The sequence below is a fragment of the Centrocercus urophasianus genome, unplaced genomic scaffold, assembly GCF_019232065.1.
Source record: "Centrocercus urophasianus isolate 14NV4802_14NV808 unplaced genomic scaffold, USGS_Curo_1.0 seq_16, whole genome shotgun sequence".
Taxonomy (NCBI): Eukaryota; Metazoa; Chordata; class Aves; order Galliformes; family Phasianidae; genus Centrocercus; species Centrocercus urophasianus.
Window position 1 is genome coordinate 38,989,299 of NW_024884711.1, and position 15,031 is coordinate 39,004,329.

General features: G+C 37.1%; 1 protein-coding gene across 1 annotated transcript in view; it reads left to right on the forward strand.

The window, feature by feature from the left end:
* The window catches only part of PTPRN2 (protein tyrosine phosphatase receptor type N2), a 622,313-nt gene that overhangs the window by 388,937 nt on the left and 218,345 nt on the right, over nucleotides 1-15,031 (forward strand). Inside the window, exon 12 of the mRNA XM_042817469.1 lies at nucleotides 1,994-2,058. Within this exon, the coding sequence (XP_042673403.1) occupies nucleotides 1,994-2,058 (65 nt within the window). The remainder of the gene's footprint in view (nucleotides 1-1,993; nucleotides 2,059-15,031) is intronic.

The window sequence follows — 15,031 nt, forward strand, 5'->3', positions numbered from 1 at the left end:
ACAGCCACTCTGCTGCACAGCTGTATTTGCCCCAAGTTACCAAAGAATCATTTGGTGCAGTTTTTCTGAAGGAGGCCATAGGGTTTCCAGTTCTTTTTAATCTTTTAAATTTTTGCATTTGATAGAAATGTCTTTAATGTATGTGCTGAGCTTGATTCTATCAATGCGCTAGCAGGGCACAATCCAAAAGGGAAAACATCAGTGTGGCAAATTATCTGCCATCAAGCAACAAAATCCAGAGTCCATCTCAAGGCTGAAAATCAAGCTTGTTTGCAAAGGTTAACTTTTTGGAAATTCATATTGTACAACTTATATAATATGGTCTCAAATCATGTGATCCAGCCAAACCATCCTTGTGCAGTTGCAGTGACTGAGTGTAATAAACACATACATTGTTAATGTGTGAAGCATGGTCTAAGTAGTATGTATGTGAGTATTGTGTATGTTTTTTAGGCTGTGATCCAGCAAACCACATGTTTGTGCTAGGGATTCTGTGTTCTCATCAGCAAAACAGCTGGGTCTAAAAGATGGACTGAGCTTTCCTCTCTATTTGCATCATGCACAATATTAATATCTTGCTGGAGGTAGAAAAATTTCTCTGTATTAGATTTGCTTACATTTTTACTTTTTGAGTCTTTGCACATACAAATACTTAGAAAAATAATTCAGCGTTTTGGATATATGAGGTGAAAATGAGCCCTAATGATACAACTCACCTCTGAAATAAACGTGAGTCATTTATGTTCTACTTTGGACAAACTAAAGAAAGCATCATCTCACAATAATATTGCTCCTAAGAAATGTCTGCTGTGATGTGAATTGTTCTGAATGTTTCAAACAGCTGCAATTAAATTGTATTTTTCCAAAATGTAGGAAAAATATATGAATTCTTTTCTGTATTTTTATGTAAATTTACTGTTTATAGTATGTTCTGGCACACTTCTTGTGCTTTCTGGTAGCAGTACTTCCTTCAGCTTTCTTAAATTGAGACGCTGAGTCTATCCCAGTAGTCCTTGTAATCAGAGGAAAGAGAGAGGTGCCTCCTGATGTGTGTAAGCTGTGTGGGATGACTCAGTGTTAAATGTTCATATCTTTCCATTGACTGCAGAGAGAACCTAGATGACTCACTTGGATTAGATAGTCAATGACTAGACAACCAAGTGAGAAGAGTTTAATAAGGCTGTAAGGTTTCGTTTCTATTAATAAATAAAACAGGATGGGTGTCTGTTTTTTGGCCACGAATCCAACTGATACAGTATGCATCTGAATGGTTAACACCTTCCTGCCCCAAACAAGGTGACCTTACCCTATACCCTCAGCTCTCATGATCTCATCCTTGACTAGTTTGGGCAATGCTAGTGCTCAAGTCCATGCAAAGGACATTTCTAGGTAATAGGTATAACCTAGTCTCAGTTATTACTACTCATATTTTGTTGGGTTTTTTTTATGCTGTTTTATTTCTGATTATTTTTGAGTGCTTTTACTGATCCAGAAACTGATAAATAGGAAAAAAATCTCAATTTTAGAAAGGAAAATATTGTGCACTGCATCCTGATGTTTTGAGATAAACTATTTATCTTCCCTGCTAGGTAAAACTGTAATTTATTCTGAAATATCATACATGGTGACAGTGCTGCTGCAGTGGCAAGATGCCACACTGCTCCTTGCTTCAAGAACGACGGTGGGAAGATTCTACCAAAGAGAACTTCCTAGACACACTGTGGATGTATTAAATGTGTCATGTTCTGTATACAAGAGAGCAAGAATTAGTTTGATTTTCTTTTTCACAGAAAAGTGATCAATTAATGGTGCATTTATGCATTCAAAACACTGAATAGCAGAATGACTGGCAGGGAAAAATATTCCGTAGATGGCAAAAGTCATGAATTTATTGATGGAGGATAGGAAGGGAGGCTGGTTACACTACATGTGCTGCAAAATTATGCACATTTCAGCTTTCCCATAACTCTCTCAATCTTGATTTTCCTTATAGCCATGAACAAAGAGAAGCTTGAAAAAACAACTGGGCTGAGAATTCTGCAGACTGGTGTGGGGGAGGTAAGTGGTTTGGAGGCATTTTACACTCTCAAAAACATTTTAATTGTTATTTTTTTGTTAGTTTTGGGAGGGGAGTTCTTCTGTTGTTGTTGTTGTTCGGTTTTAATGAAATCCTGGAGCTCACGAGCGTTCGTGAGCTACCAGTCTGGTAGTGCTAAGGGCCTTTTTATGATACGGTTACATCTGTCAAAATACAATCTGCTGCACAAATAGCACTGTATCCCACAGAGAAAAAATACCATCCTTACGAATAAAGTGCAGCTGGCTTTAAGAAATGCAGTTTTTTGCTTTGTTGTATCACAGAAAGAAAATCCCCAAAGATGAGTGCAGCAACTGAAGTCATCATGCGCAGCGACTGAAGTCGTTGCATTATTCCCCTTAGTTTTGATGGAGTACTATCTTATCTAGATCAATGAAAGTTTGAATCTGGGGTAAAGAGTCTTTAGATGTTAGAGAGAATCTGTCAGTGAATGGCTTGCATATTTTGGATGTAACTCGAAGTATAAATAAAACATGTGTTTGTTATTATGGTGATATCACTAAGCAAAAACTCCACTAAGCAGTTCATCATTTATTAATAAAGAGGATGCTATCTGCTAAGGACAGTGTATGAACTACAGTTGATTGCTAATTCTCGTGCTAATTTTGTGTACACAGCTATCTTTTTTTCCCTTTTCATTTAAGCAGTTTTGCTAGTGGTGAATACTTGCACAGCTAGACAAATAATTTTTTCTAGTGATTACATTATTCTTAGTATGAAGGACAGTAAATAACTTGTAATGCACTGAAGAAATTTTAATTATTTTTTTTTTTAAATACTGATTTTCGTTTTTATAACATTTCTGGGTTTTATCAGCTCATGCCTAAAAACTTACCTTGCCATGATTTTTGAGGTTCTTTGCATAACTTTATTCACATTATTACAAGTCCTGGTCCTGAAGAGGTATCAGCAGTGGTGCTCGGTGAGATTCTCGGGGTCAAAGCTGCAGGAATTTGATATTTGATAAAAACATAGGTAACAACATCAGAAAATGAAAGCCAGCATCTCTCCTTCACTGTCTCGGATTTAATTAGTTGAGATTTTCAGGGATGTGTAAACTCAAAAGCTGCGAGGGGTACCCTGCAGGAGGAATGTGCACCTCATGCTGCGTCCTGACTTCAGGCTAGAGGAAGGCTTGTGTTTGTGCTATCCCCAGGACTTCTTTTCTTGAAAATAACAGGAGAACCAGGACTGGCATACACTGTGGCAGCCACATGCAGTACAAGTTTTTACTCAGAATTCAATAGTAATCTGCATGCCGATGGAATATCTCCGTGTATTTTACCCAGTTCCAATAAGTGAATGAATTCCAGCTGGCTTCAAGGTCAGCTGGAAAAGCAAAATCACCAGTTTCCATTCAGCCTACTTCTCTTCAAGTGCTTACCGTTAAATAAATTGTTATCTTACATGTGGACAAAGAAAGTACTTCTGGATGTTTGAAATACAAGACATTGTCCCCTGCCAAATGCACCCTTGGTCCATGTTGTAATAATAAAGTTGCTGTAACTACAGTAGTCTAAGTATGTAGTGGAGCCATAGCCTCAAGGAGTTCCTATATGTTTTTAAGGCCAGCTAATAGAACTAGGACAAATGGACAAATTCTTCTGCTTGAGATCTCATCTGATTCTTGAGCGTGGGTTAATAAAAGTCATCACTCTTGACTGTAGACCTCATCTCTTGTATATTTGGGCTATCATAATGAAAAATGAATGGTGATACTATGTGGCTTAACAAAGACTTTCACAGAAGCTTATGTTGTACACTCTGCCAAATACGTATTTTGATACGGCCAAAAAAGTGAAAATGAATTAACCAAAGGGAAGAAGATATTTGAGGCCTAATATATTCCAGGTTACATTTGAGATATGGTGATAAGCAGTGAAAGATCCGAGTGGATTGGAACATTCAGGTGCTGGATGAACATTTATTTAGCTGCTTACTTATTTCTTTTGTTATGAATTCTCCCAGCTCTGAATATTCCTGTTTGTTAGACTTTTCAGCCATGATTGTGTACATAATTAGTACAATTCTGCAGTCTCACCTACATGAAAAATTGTGGGATGCAATAACCAAGTTGTTTCTTTGTTGACAGAGTATGAAATTGAGCTTGTTTTCGGTTAAACCTAACTTTGTTAATCTGCTTCTGCTGTTCGTTCTTGATTCACCCTGTTATTTAACAGCACCAAAATAACAAAATAATATTTTAACATAATGGAAGAATCTTCTGTTGAGTAAGAAGTTCTTTAGTTTCACACTGTAGGAATTGTTTATATGTAGCATTGTTTATATGCAGTGCTAACTGTTAATCAAAATCATGATGCTCAAAAGTACTTAGAATAAACTTTGGTTTCAGAATGAGAAATGGCCTTTTTGTTTGCACAGTAGATCAGATTCATGACAAAATTAATGGATATAAAATCTTCACTTGCGGGACTGTAAAATAAAAGGAATTGATTTTGTATAGCGTTTCATATCTGAAATAACTCAAGAGAAAAATAGTTGTGATCCTGGTGGCAAATGGAACAGCTGTGTAAACAAATGCAGGAACAGTTCTAAAGCTCAGCTAAAGTTCATGTGTTCCTCTGGATTCCTTTGGACAGTGGAGTCTGTTTTAGGCCTTGTTCTACGATTAACAGGATTTGTGCCACAGTGAGAAATGTGCAGACACTGGGCATTGGGTTTGGTGTAAGGAAACTTTCACTTCTGTGCAGAAAAGAAATGCCTCTCAGAGCTCCTCCGTCTCTCCCCCTCCTCCCCTCTCTTTAAAGAAAAGCGTTTCATAAGCAACAACACTACAGTCACAGTCCCTGGAGGTGTTCAAGAACTGTGCAGATGTGGCACCAAGGGACATGGTTAGTGGGCATGGTGGGGATGGGCTGATGGCTGGACTAGATGATCTTAGTGGTCTTTTCCGGCCTTAAATATTCTGTGATTCTGTGATCGTCATACACAAGATTTACATAGCTTCAGTGAGTCTTTTTAATGCAGCTGAAGTTAGCTGTATCGTGTCAATTTAGAGTAGGTTCTGGCTCTTCTTCAGCAGAATTAAAAATGAATCCCTTATCTGTAGGAAAAGCTGTTCACATGTCAAAATGTTGGCTTAAAAACTCTGTGCATTCTATTATAAGGTTTGAGTGATATATATATTTCTATATATTTCTTCCTCCTTGGAGATCTTCAAAAGCCATCTGGATGTGGTCCTGGGCAACCTGTTCTACATCGCCTTGCTTGAGCAGAGAATAGACCCAGAGGTCCCTTTCAACCTCATCTACTGTGTGATTCTATGATATAGAGCAGAGCATTGATTGGAAATTAGTGTAGGTAAGCAGAGCTTTTAGGTCATTGTGGAACAACAGACTCTTACTGCTGTTTGTGCAGTAAGTCTGCTTCAGCATCTAACACTTGCTGGTAGAATATTTAGTGTTCTAGGGATCCGAAGAGTTAGACTGAAATTTGATATACTGTGTATCACTCTTAAAGAGCTAATTATTTTGTCACCCAACTCATTTGTATGATGGCTGTTACACCAGGAAATCAGGAATAACTGCTGTAGAGAAAAACAGCCCTGATGAAGAAGTACTGCAGAAGTATGCATGTTAGCTAGTACTAACTAACTCTGACATTGTATTTGCTGAGACATTTATTGTCTATTTGGAGTTTACCAACACCTGTAGCAACTCTGAAACTTCTACATGGTAGCCTTGCAACGCTTGAGTCATTGTCATGTGTGATGTCTATGCTTCATGAATTCATTATGAGCTTCTCACGCTTTCCTGCTTATTCAGGTAAGATGAAGCTGATTTTAAAGTATTTTCTTTAGATCTTTCCCACACAGAGTAAATCTCTGCAACCCTAAGTTCACCTTCAGGTGTTCAAGAACCTCCTATAGTTAGTGCATGTAAGACTGTGAATGTAAATGTAGAATGCATGTGTATGCATCACCATAAGAGGCATGGTACTGGTAAAAAGAAATTAACCACAGCACCTGTAACGCCATTCTCCTATCTCCCAAATTAGAATCATTGAATCATAGAATCATTTAAGTTGAAAATGGTTGAAAATACCTACAAGATCTCAGGGAGATCGTTCAGTCCATGGTCACATGGATGAAGAACTTCTTTACCAGAGCACAGCTCTGCTCGATTCCTACTGAGCTCAGGATTCATCAAGGTTGGGATTCCCAGTCCTTAGCTGATGTCACTTCAGTGGGTAAGCTGGAATTACTTCTAAATCCTTCAGGAATTTAATTACTTCAATTTCTTTAGGCACTTTAATTATCACAAAAGATAAGTATTTTTCAGTTTGATGCCACTCGGAGTTTGACTGTGACCAAACTTTCTGTTCAAGGCCAGTTCCAGTTCAAGAAAATTTCAAGTAATGGTTCAAGTACATGGGCTAATAACTACTTAAGACCTCTTTTGGCTTTTTCAAGACAATTTCAAAATAACAAGTCAGGGTTTCCATGGCTCAAGAAAGTGTAATAATTGAAATCAGTTTACTGGGCTAGGAGTCTGTCATTTGAATAATGAATTATTTGCATTAAGGCCTAAAATAAACTAAGGAGATGGCACTGTCTTGAACCAGTAGAACAGGACCCATGATGTATTACATTATTTTAAATGAACACAAAATACACTCATCATTGGAAATAAAAATGTCTTTGTAGAATACAAGTCATATTTCTCGTATTATGACTGACATAGGAATTAGAATATTTTTCTAAACCAAGTGGAAGTAGCCCAAAATATATGTAGAAATGAACACTATTTCTGTAGATGTTCTAACATAGAGATGTTTTGATGTTTCAGGACATTTTCACTTATAGATATTTTGATAGATCTAAAATTACATTGATCTTACATAAGATTCGTCTTACACTGAATAAAAGCACTCTGCACATGAAAACTTTGCTTTATGGAATGTAACCTTAAGGCTATATAGGCAAAAGGAAAAAATTATAATTAAATGAAAAACTGTAAGTCGTACTATCTTAGAAATATTCTTGGTGAATACACAGGAAGAGTTATTCTTCACCCCTCGCCAATTATAGATTCTCTGTCACCCTTAAAAAGTCATAGATTATGTATTAAATAGAATGTTAATAATATGCAGCTTTTATGGAGTGTTACTGACAGTGAATAATATTACTGTTGTAGTTTAGTGAATATACATGTATAGTAAAGTGGTACTAATCAGAAGTTCTATATAGTTCTATAAAGCAGCATTTAAAAATAATGCTTCAGGGGCTTTAAGGAATAAAGCTAAACAGAACATTAAATTTCTCCAAAGAGAATGATGGAGATCTATGATTCATTTATATAAGATCTTGTATGTTTTTGCAAAATGCATTTTAACTAATATTTAGAGATAATGTTAATGCTATTTATTAACTATTCATTATGGTACATAGCCCACTAGAGGGCTGCTTTTCAAACAAATTGCATTTGGAGTATTAATAAGCAGCAAAATAAAAACAAAACAAAACAAAAAAAAGCATCACATATAAATATGCATCAAATGTATATATATATAGTCATTATTTTGTTATATACCTTCTGTTACTTCATAATGTATGCAGAACACTCACAAACAGTATAAATCATGGCTCTAACTCTCCAAACATTTATCATGTGCTTAGCTTTACGTATATAGTCAGACTTCCCTTCTAATCTACTAGTAAGTTGAAATGCCTGTATGCCACTGAGACTGTCTGCTGTCACGTATCGCACCGACTCTGGCTGTGGAGGGGCAAAATTCCAATGTTTATCCCTTGTATTTGGTTTGAATATTGCATAGCAAAGGTATTTTGACATCTGAGTGACAGGTCACAGTGTCAGTTTGGAAATCAGGTGTCAGTAGTAATTTCTTTCCTTGTGCTCTGATTGTGACAACGCCCTCCACCTTCTTTGCAAATTTGCAAAGAACACGACAAGAAAATGAGGAGATTATAATGCTAAGAAAAATATAACAAACCCGATTTTCAGAGACAACTCTCAGTGCATATTGATTTATGTTTTCCTCCTGAAGTACTGTAAAAAGCACAAGTATTCAAGTGTCATGTTGGTTCATGAATTCCTTTACAGTAGCACTATGTGATTTAAAGGAGCAGGAGTGCCAAGTGATGTGACAGTTGCTATGGCAACTGCAGCAATTCAGTTTTTATTCAGTATCATGTAAAATGAAACAAGATCCTGTTTGCCTTGTGGCTTCAGGAACTTATGCATCCTACCAATGTCATTTCTTTTTGTTTCTTTTAACAGTTTCCTTTTAAAAATAGGGTGTTTGTTTTAAGGGTTTGTCTAGTTTTTAGGCCGTCACACCACTGTTTTTAAAGCTGAGTGTTCCTTAAAAACCGTTACAGAAAAGAGATTTAGATGCTAGCACTGAATACATGAGCAAACTGCAGAATAACTCTGTTCAAAAATCAATGTTATTATCTAACCTATGATTTGATGTCCTGCATTTGATGATTTGCATTCATAAAGAAAAGATGTTAAGATCTTTACATAGAAAGCCGTGCTTGTTTGTAGTAGATATCTTACCGATTCACGAAATCCAGTATCCTCCCCCTACCAGCAGCTGGTTCTTTGTGACTCAAAGGGAAAAAAAAAATCAGTGTTGTGATGGGATGGCTGGCGGAGCTGCACGTGAAGGTGAAATTCTGCTTGGCTGTCTGAGGTTTGGGTGATAGAGCTGATCAGGTATTTTGGGAAGAGAGATTCTGCCACCTCTCGAGCCTGGCGCTAGATCAGGACAGGAACATGTGGACTTTGAGCAATCTCAAACAGAGATTTTGTAATTGGTAAATGGAAGAGGTAGTGGATCCCATTCCCTAACCATCTCTCCAGCAATTCTGAAGAGTGGGCAGTCCTAGAGGGCAGGCAGTCCTAGAAGGCAGCAAAAGTCCCCCTCCAAGTCCAAAGTCTAAGCAAGCTTCAAGGATTAAATCATGTTTTCATCAGAATTAAAGTTCGAATTGCAGTTATTGGCACAGAGTTTTTTTCTAGACTCTAGAATCATGGTGCCATTTATGGTGTTTTCTCTTAGTATCAGGCTGTAAAACTTAAGAAGCAATATCCTTTCTATGAAGACTGAAGCTCAATAGCACATTCCCATTCATTCTTCTCATTCCTCTTTTACCTTGAGTCTGTCACTATGTTTCTGCCCTTAGAGGCAGTGTTGCTGTAGTGTTGCTGTGCACGCATCACTTCAGCATCCTTCAAAATGCAGAGGTTTACGTAATGCACATATGACATAAACTGTAATCAGAATATTTTTTAAGAGGTGTAAGTATGAATGTAAGTATAAGGCATACTATTATGTTACTTCTGTAAAAACGAGATTCTGTTTCTATTTTTCATTGTAATACCAAGGTGTTGTTTGTTTGGTTTTTTTTCAGATAAAATATCTTAAAGATTTAGTTAGACAGATGTTTGTATGGCTTTGAACAAGCATAAGTTTTGGCTTTTTTGCATTTTGGCAGATGTCATTGGCAGATAGAATTGTTGTGGTTTTTTTTCTTAGTGTTACAAATTCACTGAATTTGTAACCCAGAGCTTCTGTAGAAACATTAAGCAATGTAATGGCTCATGAGCTGCAGAACATCACAGGTCTTTTCGTTTTCTCTATGGCACAATCTCTTCTTGGCGTTGCTAGATGTTAGGCACAGGCATTGAGGAGATAACTGACCCTTTATTGCTCTCTACTGCATTTGCAGCAAAATGCCCACATCAGTAAGAAATTGTGTGTGCCTATGTACTGCACACCAAGACCCGGACTGATAGGGTGTGAGCACGGCATTTTGGCATAGAAGAAAACAACTTCTGGGTCAGCATGACTGCTTTTAGCACGATGAATAGATCTGTGATAGAACCATTTTTTCAATGTGAGCTGCAGATATCAAGTGCTTGAGAATCAGAACTTGTGACGAGGAAAAGGGACGTGATTCTGTGCTGTGGAAAAATGACCTGGTCCATTAATGCCTGAGGGTCACTGCGGCTGGCAACAGAGTGAACTTCACTCAGCAAAAGGATGTCATTCTGTGAACCATTTCTCCCTTCAGCTCTTTACCTTTTTGCAGGTAGAGCAATGGCTTCATTTTACGAACATCAGTGCTGTTTTTATGATCCTAATTTCACTTCATTGTTTATCTGTTAATTTACAGATCTTTACTCAGTGAATGCAAACAAATCCTGGTCCTCAAAGCTCCACTAATGCACAATGTTCAAATTTTAATTTGCAGTCTATTTTAGATTATGGTGATGAAAAACAATATTTAATCCCTTGTTAACACATGAATAAGCGGAAACTGTCATTTCCCACCAAACAATAACGGGATTATCTCAAGAACTGTCAGTTTATGTGAAAACATTATGTTGCCCAAATTTTCATAAAAATTAGCAATGGGTAATATTCAAGATCAGAGCAATGGAAAGAGGGAAATCTGCATTCATGGTAATAAATATTCATATTTGTCTGCTCAGGAGATGAAAATCTAATCAAGGGGCTATTGATGCGCTGGCTTTTTTTTTTCTTTTTTTTTTTTTAACCAAGATGTTTCATCTAAATTGGGTTTGATATGGAAATTAGTCTCACTCCAAGTCCTCCAGGCCATGAGCATGCTGGGATAATACTGGAGGTGTCCGGCACGTCAGATGTTGCTGCTGGCGTCTGCTTTTACAGACAACAAACACAATAAAATAAAATAAAAAATTGACAACATCTCAAGGGTCAACCTCCCAGCGGCTTAGGGTGTTGGGTTGGTTTTTCCCCCTTAAACATTTTAATTTTATCCCAGTTAAATCCCCACTACTGCAGGGTTAAAACTGTGGGCATTTTTTTGCTTTTGTTGACGATTACCATAAATCAGAAGATGCTCTGCATGGAGCTTAATGAAATATGTATGATCTAAAAATGGGAAGAAGATAAGTGCGGTGTGTTGCTGTAGGGTTTTGTGTGCATATCTATGTATCTGTGCGTTCATATGCACCACCTGAAGAACTCACCCTTCTGTCTATTTTGAGTGTTCTGTGCTGAATGGGAGAGTCCAGCAATTAACAGCTGGAGAACAAAATAGGCTCCTTACAGTAAAAAAGGTTTCACATGAATAAGATGTTTTACAGTTTACCCCAAAAGTCGAAAGAGAAAGTCGAGCGCTCTCTATGTCAGCTAATATATTCATTTAAAATACTTGTCGTTAAAATGTTCATTAAAACATATTTCTTGATACTAAAGTTTTTGTCTACAGTAGTACTAAAACATTCTCCTCCAGCATTGCCTTCAAACAGCAGTGTTTTTCTTGACATACTTCTTTCTATTTTTACTGTTATTCTACAAGTACAGATGGTGTTTTCCAGCGGTCTGAACAAGGGAACTCAGTAGTTGTACATAGTCTGCTGTCCTTCCTTGAATTTTCAGGGATTTTTACGACCTAGCTTTTAAAGGAAATATATCATTAAGGTCCTGATCTTCCAAATAACTACACCTATGTGAGCACATCCTTTAGTACGAGGGTGTTTTATCTTCTTAGGTCTACTGAGCAGAGTTGTGGGTGCTGCTGGACACTGGCAGTATCTTCTAGCTAATGGTCACTCACTGTGTACGCACAGGTAAGGGATGACGCTGTCCTTTTAAAACTCCAAATGCTGTCAGTAAGTTTATTTAACTCCTGGAGACTTTGTGCTACATAAGGTATGGGGTTTTTTTTAGATTTCAACCTGGACAGCAGTCATATCAATGGCATTCAGTTGTATTGCCTGAAGCAGGAGAAAGCAGAAAGGAAAGATAAGCAGGGACTGCTCTGAAAGAAAGGATATGCTTGCTGACCAGGGAAGGAGAACAGAAAATATAGATATTACTTGTTGGGGATGTTGCATCCTTTTATCTACACCAAATAGAAATAAGAAGATGTACTATTTTGGTATTCCAGTAATTGTGCAATAAATCATTGATAGGTAAGTATAAACAGCCTGTAGAGATTGGTTTGCATGTATTGGCAGACCTGATATCTTTTACTGTACAATCTGTGCTGGCATCTTTGTCCAAGATGTTTTTCAGAGACTTTATCTTCCTACTCAACTCCTTTGCCAAGCTTAAAGAAAAGAAAAAAAAAAAGAAATACATGTGGCATATATAGCTGATAGTTTTTTGGCAGCAAACAGGTATCTTGCACACAGGAGCTGGATACTATAAGGTAGTTCAGTATTTCATGAGAAATCCTGAAAGAAAGACACCCTGATTATTTCTTGCTACATGCATTAGCAAGACATGGGTTTGAGAGTATTTAAATTCCCTTCTGTAACCCATTTGACCAGTGCTCAAACCAGAGCTATCTTTTCTTCTCTTTGCCTTCTCTTTGCCTTTCCCCAAGACATTAAATTGGCTCTGTTAAACTACTGTTGTCTTGCAGTGCAGACAGTTAGCATTACGATTGGGCAGTACTACTTGATTCAAGTTCTTTATTTGCTTCACTTTCTTACAGGCATTGCTACTAATGTTAATGCAAAAAAAAAAATATATGCTTAATTATGGAGAGAACTGGGAATGCTTCATATGCAACAAGTAACTTTGGGTACAATAGATGAATATTCAGGGTAAAAGATCTAATCCATTATAGTGGCTTCTATTGCAGTTTGTCTCCAGTAGAGACGATGATTGTGTTAGAAAAATACTAAGCAACAATACATCTCAATGTAGCATCTGGAGAAAAGCAATGCAGTACTACTTGTGAGCAACATATACAGCAGTGAGTATCACACCAGTAACCTTTACAACCTATTGTAGCTACTTAAGGTACTTAGTAGTGAATACAGACCTCCACAATCAAAGGAGAGACATCAAGTGCTCCACAGCCCTCAGCTTGGAATACAGATCCGTTTTCTATGCTTCTTCATACTGACTATTGAAGTAGCACAGGCAGTTTAAAGATGGGTGCTCTGATTTTCCCCACAAAAATACCATGCATACAAATTTCATTCTGTACCAAACTGATATTTCTCTGCACAATTCATTTAATTGAAGAAAAAAAAAAATCTGAGTTGCTTTGGTTTAGAGGGCCATTATGGTAATGCTTTCTAGGCAGGATTAGGAACATACTGGGTGTGTTCTCACACACAGACTGACAGGAAAGCCCTGCCTTTGAGTGATCACACGTAATCGCTCAGAAAGTCTAGAAAAGAAAGGGAATAAACATTGTCACTTTTCTTGTTTTAGAAATAATTATCTGAGTTATAAAGATATAAAGTGAAAATTGCCCAAACTTAAAAACAAGTCTGTGAGAAATACCAAAGCCCAAACCAGTGCCTGAACCAGACACTTACCTTCCCTGGCCATTAGTATGCAATTCCAGGAGCATCAGGAAGAAAGCTTATCTTCATACTTGACTTAACAAAATGTTTTAATAATACTAGCTGTGAAATGCTAGGAGCTGATCTTTGATTTTACAATAAGAGACAAAGTGGCTGCAGTGCAGTATGGTATGTAAATTATATGCAAAGTGTATTGGTATGCAAATTTGAATGCTAAAAGGAAAATCATTCTTCTTTAAACCGGAGGGTTCTTTGACTATGGAAGCCAAAATCTTTGTTAAAAAACAAATTGGCAGGATTTCATTACATTTTTAAACATATTTGTCTCTTATTGCAAAATAATTTCAAATCTTTTCTAAACATTCTCAGTTTCTTTGCTGATACCAAGTGTCCCAGCTTGAGCAGTGCGGTTGGGCCAGATGACCTGCAGTAGTCCCTTCCAACATTAACCATGCTGTTATTCTGTGATTCTGAGAAGAAAACAAAAAATGGCAGAAGTCTGTTGGATAACTGGATAACATCTAAAGAGGGTACCAAACAAAAAAAAAAAAAGAAAGGAAAAAAGAAAGAAAAAAAGAACAAAAAAAGGAAAAAAGAAATGTATTAATGTGTAAAGTTTTGAACTGTTAATATATGTCTTTAATATATATTGGTATTTCTTTTCAGTAGTCAGGGGATATTCGAGTGTAGTTCATGAACTCATTGGTCAGTAACATCCACATTGATTAATGCCATATTGTACTTGCTGTTTAGAATCCAGTAGACAGCAAAATGTTCATTGGTATATTGCCATAGTGACCTTTGGAAACATCAGTGGGCTGATATAGAATATTTCAGGAACAGGTAATATTCTTAGAGCATGACAAGATACAACTAAATGTTTCTCTGGCTGTCCAATTACAGAATGGGGCTATTAAGCATATTTTGTTAGCTGAGACAAGAGAAAATAGAAGAGTAGTAGCTGTGGCTGCTGTCTTTTCTCTGTGTCTTTGGTTGTTTTTTTTTGTTTTGTTTTGATTTTTTGTTTTTTGTTTTTTTTGAGCTTTGTTTTCTGCCAGACCAATAGCCTATGGCAATGGGCTGGGGAAGTGAAACTTTTGCTAAGATTAGGGAATGTGTGGAAAACAATGTGTGAAATTCTGATTTGACAAGGATGAACAGACTGGTGAGGGCATGGAGACATTCTGTGAAGTGAAGCTATTTGTGCCCAGTGTGTCTGGAAAAAACCCTATAACAATGGAAGTGGAAAAAGATCCCAGTCAGGAGACAATACACTGCTGTTCTCGTCAGTGAATGAAGGAGGTGTGGAGTCTATTCTGCCTTTTTCAATTACTGGCAGATTATATTAATTTATGGGAGTGGAGTGGTGTGTGTGTTGTGCTCTGGGGTGATTATCCTTGCGAGACTGTAAGTTCAACAGTTGTCATGCAATTTGGAGCTGCAGACTGGCAATTTTCGTAATTGAATCTCAGGAAATAAACAAAATATGGCAACTTGATACATTTCAAGCAATTAAATTTCTGCTTTATCCTGGGGTCTCCCAGATTTGCTCAGACAAATTTTCCCACTGATTGGTAATGTGAATAACCTCCAGAAAATGGGGGAAGGCAGCCACTTTTATGTATAC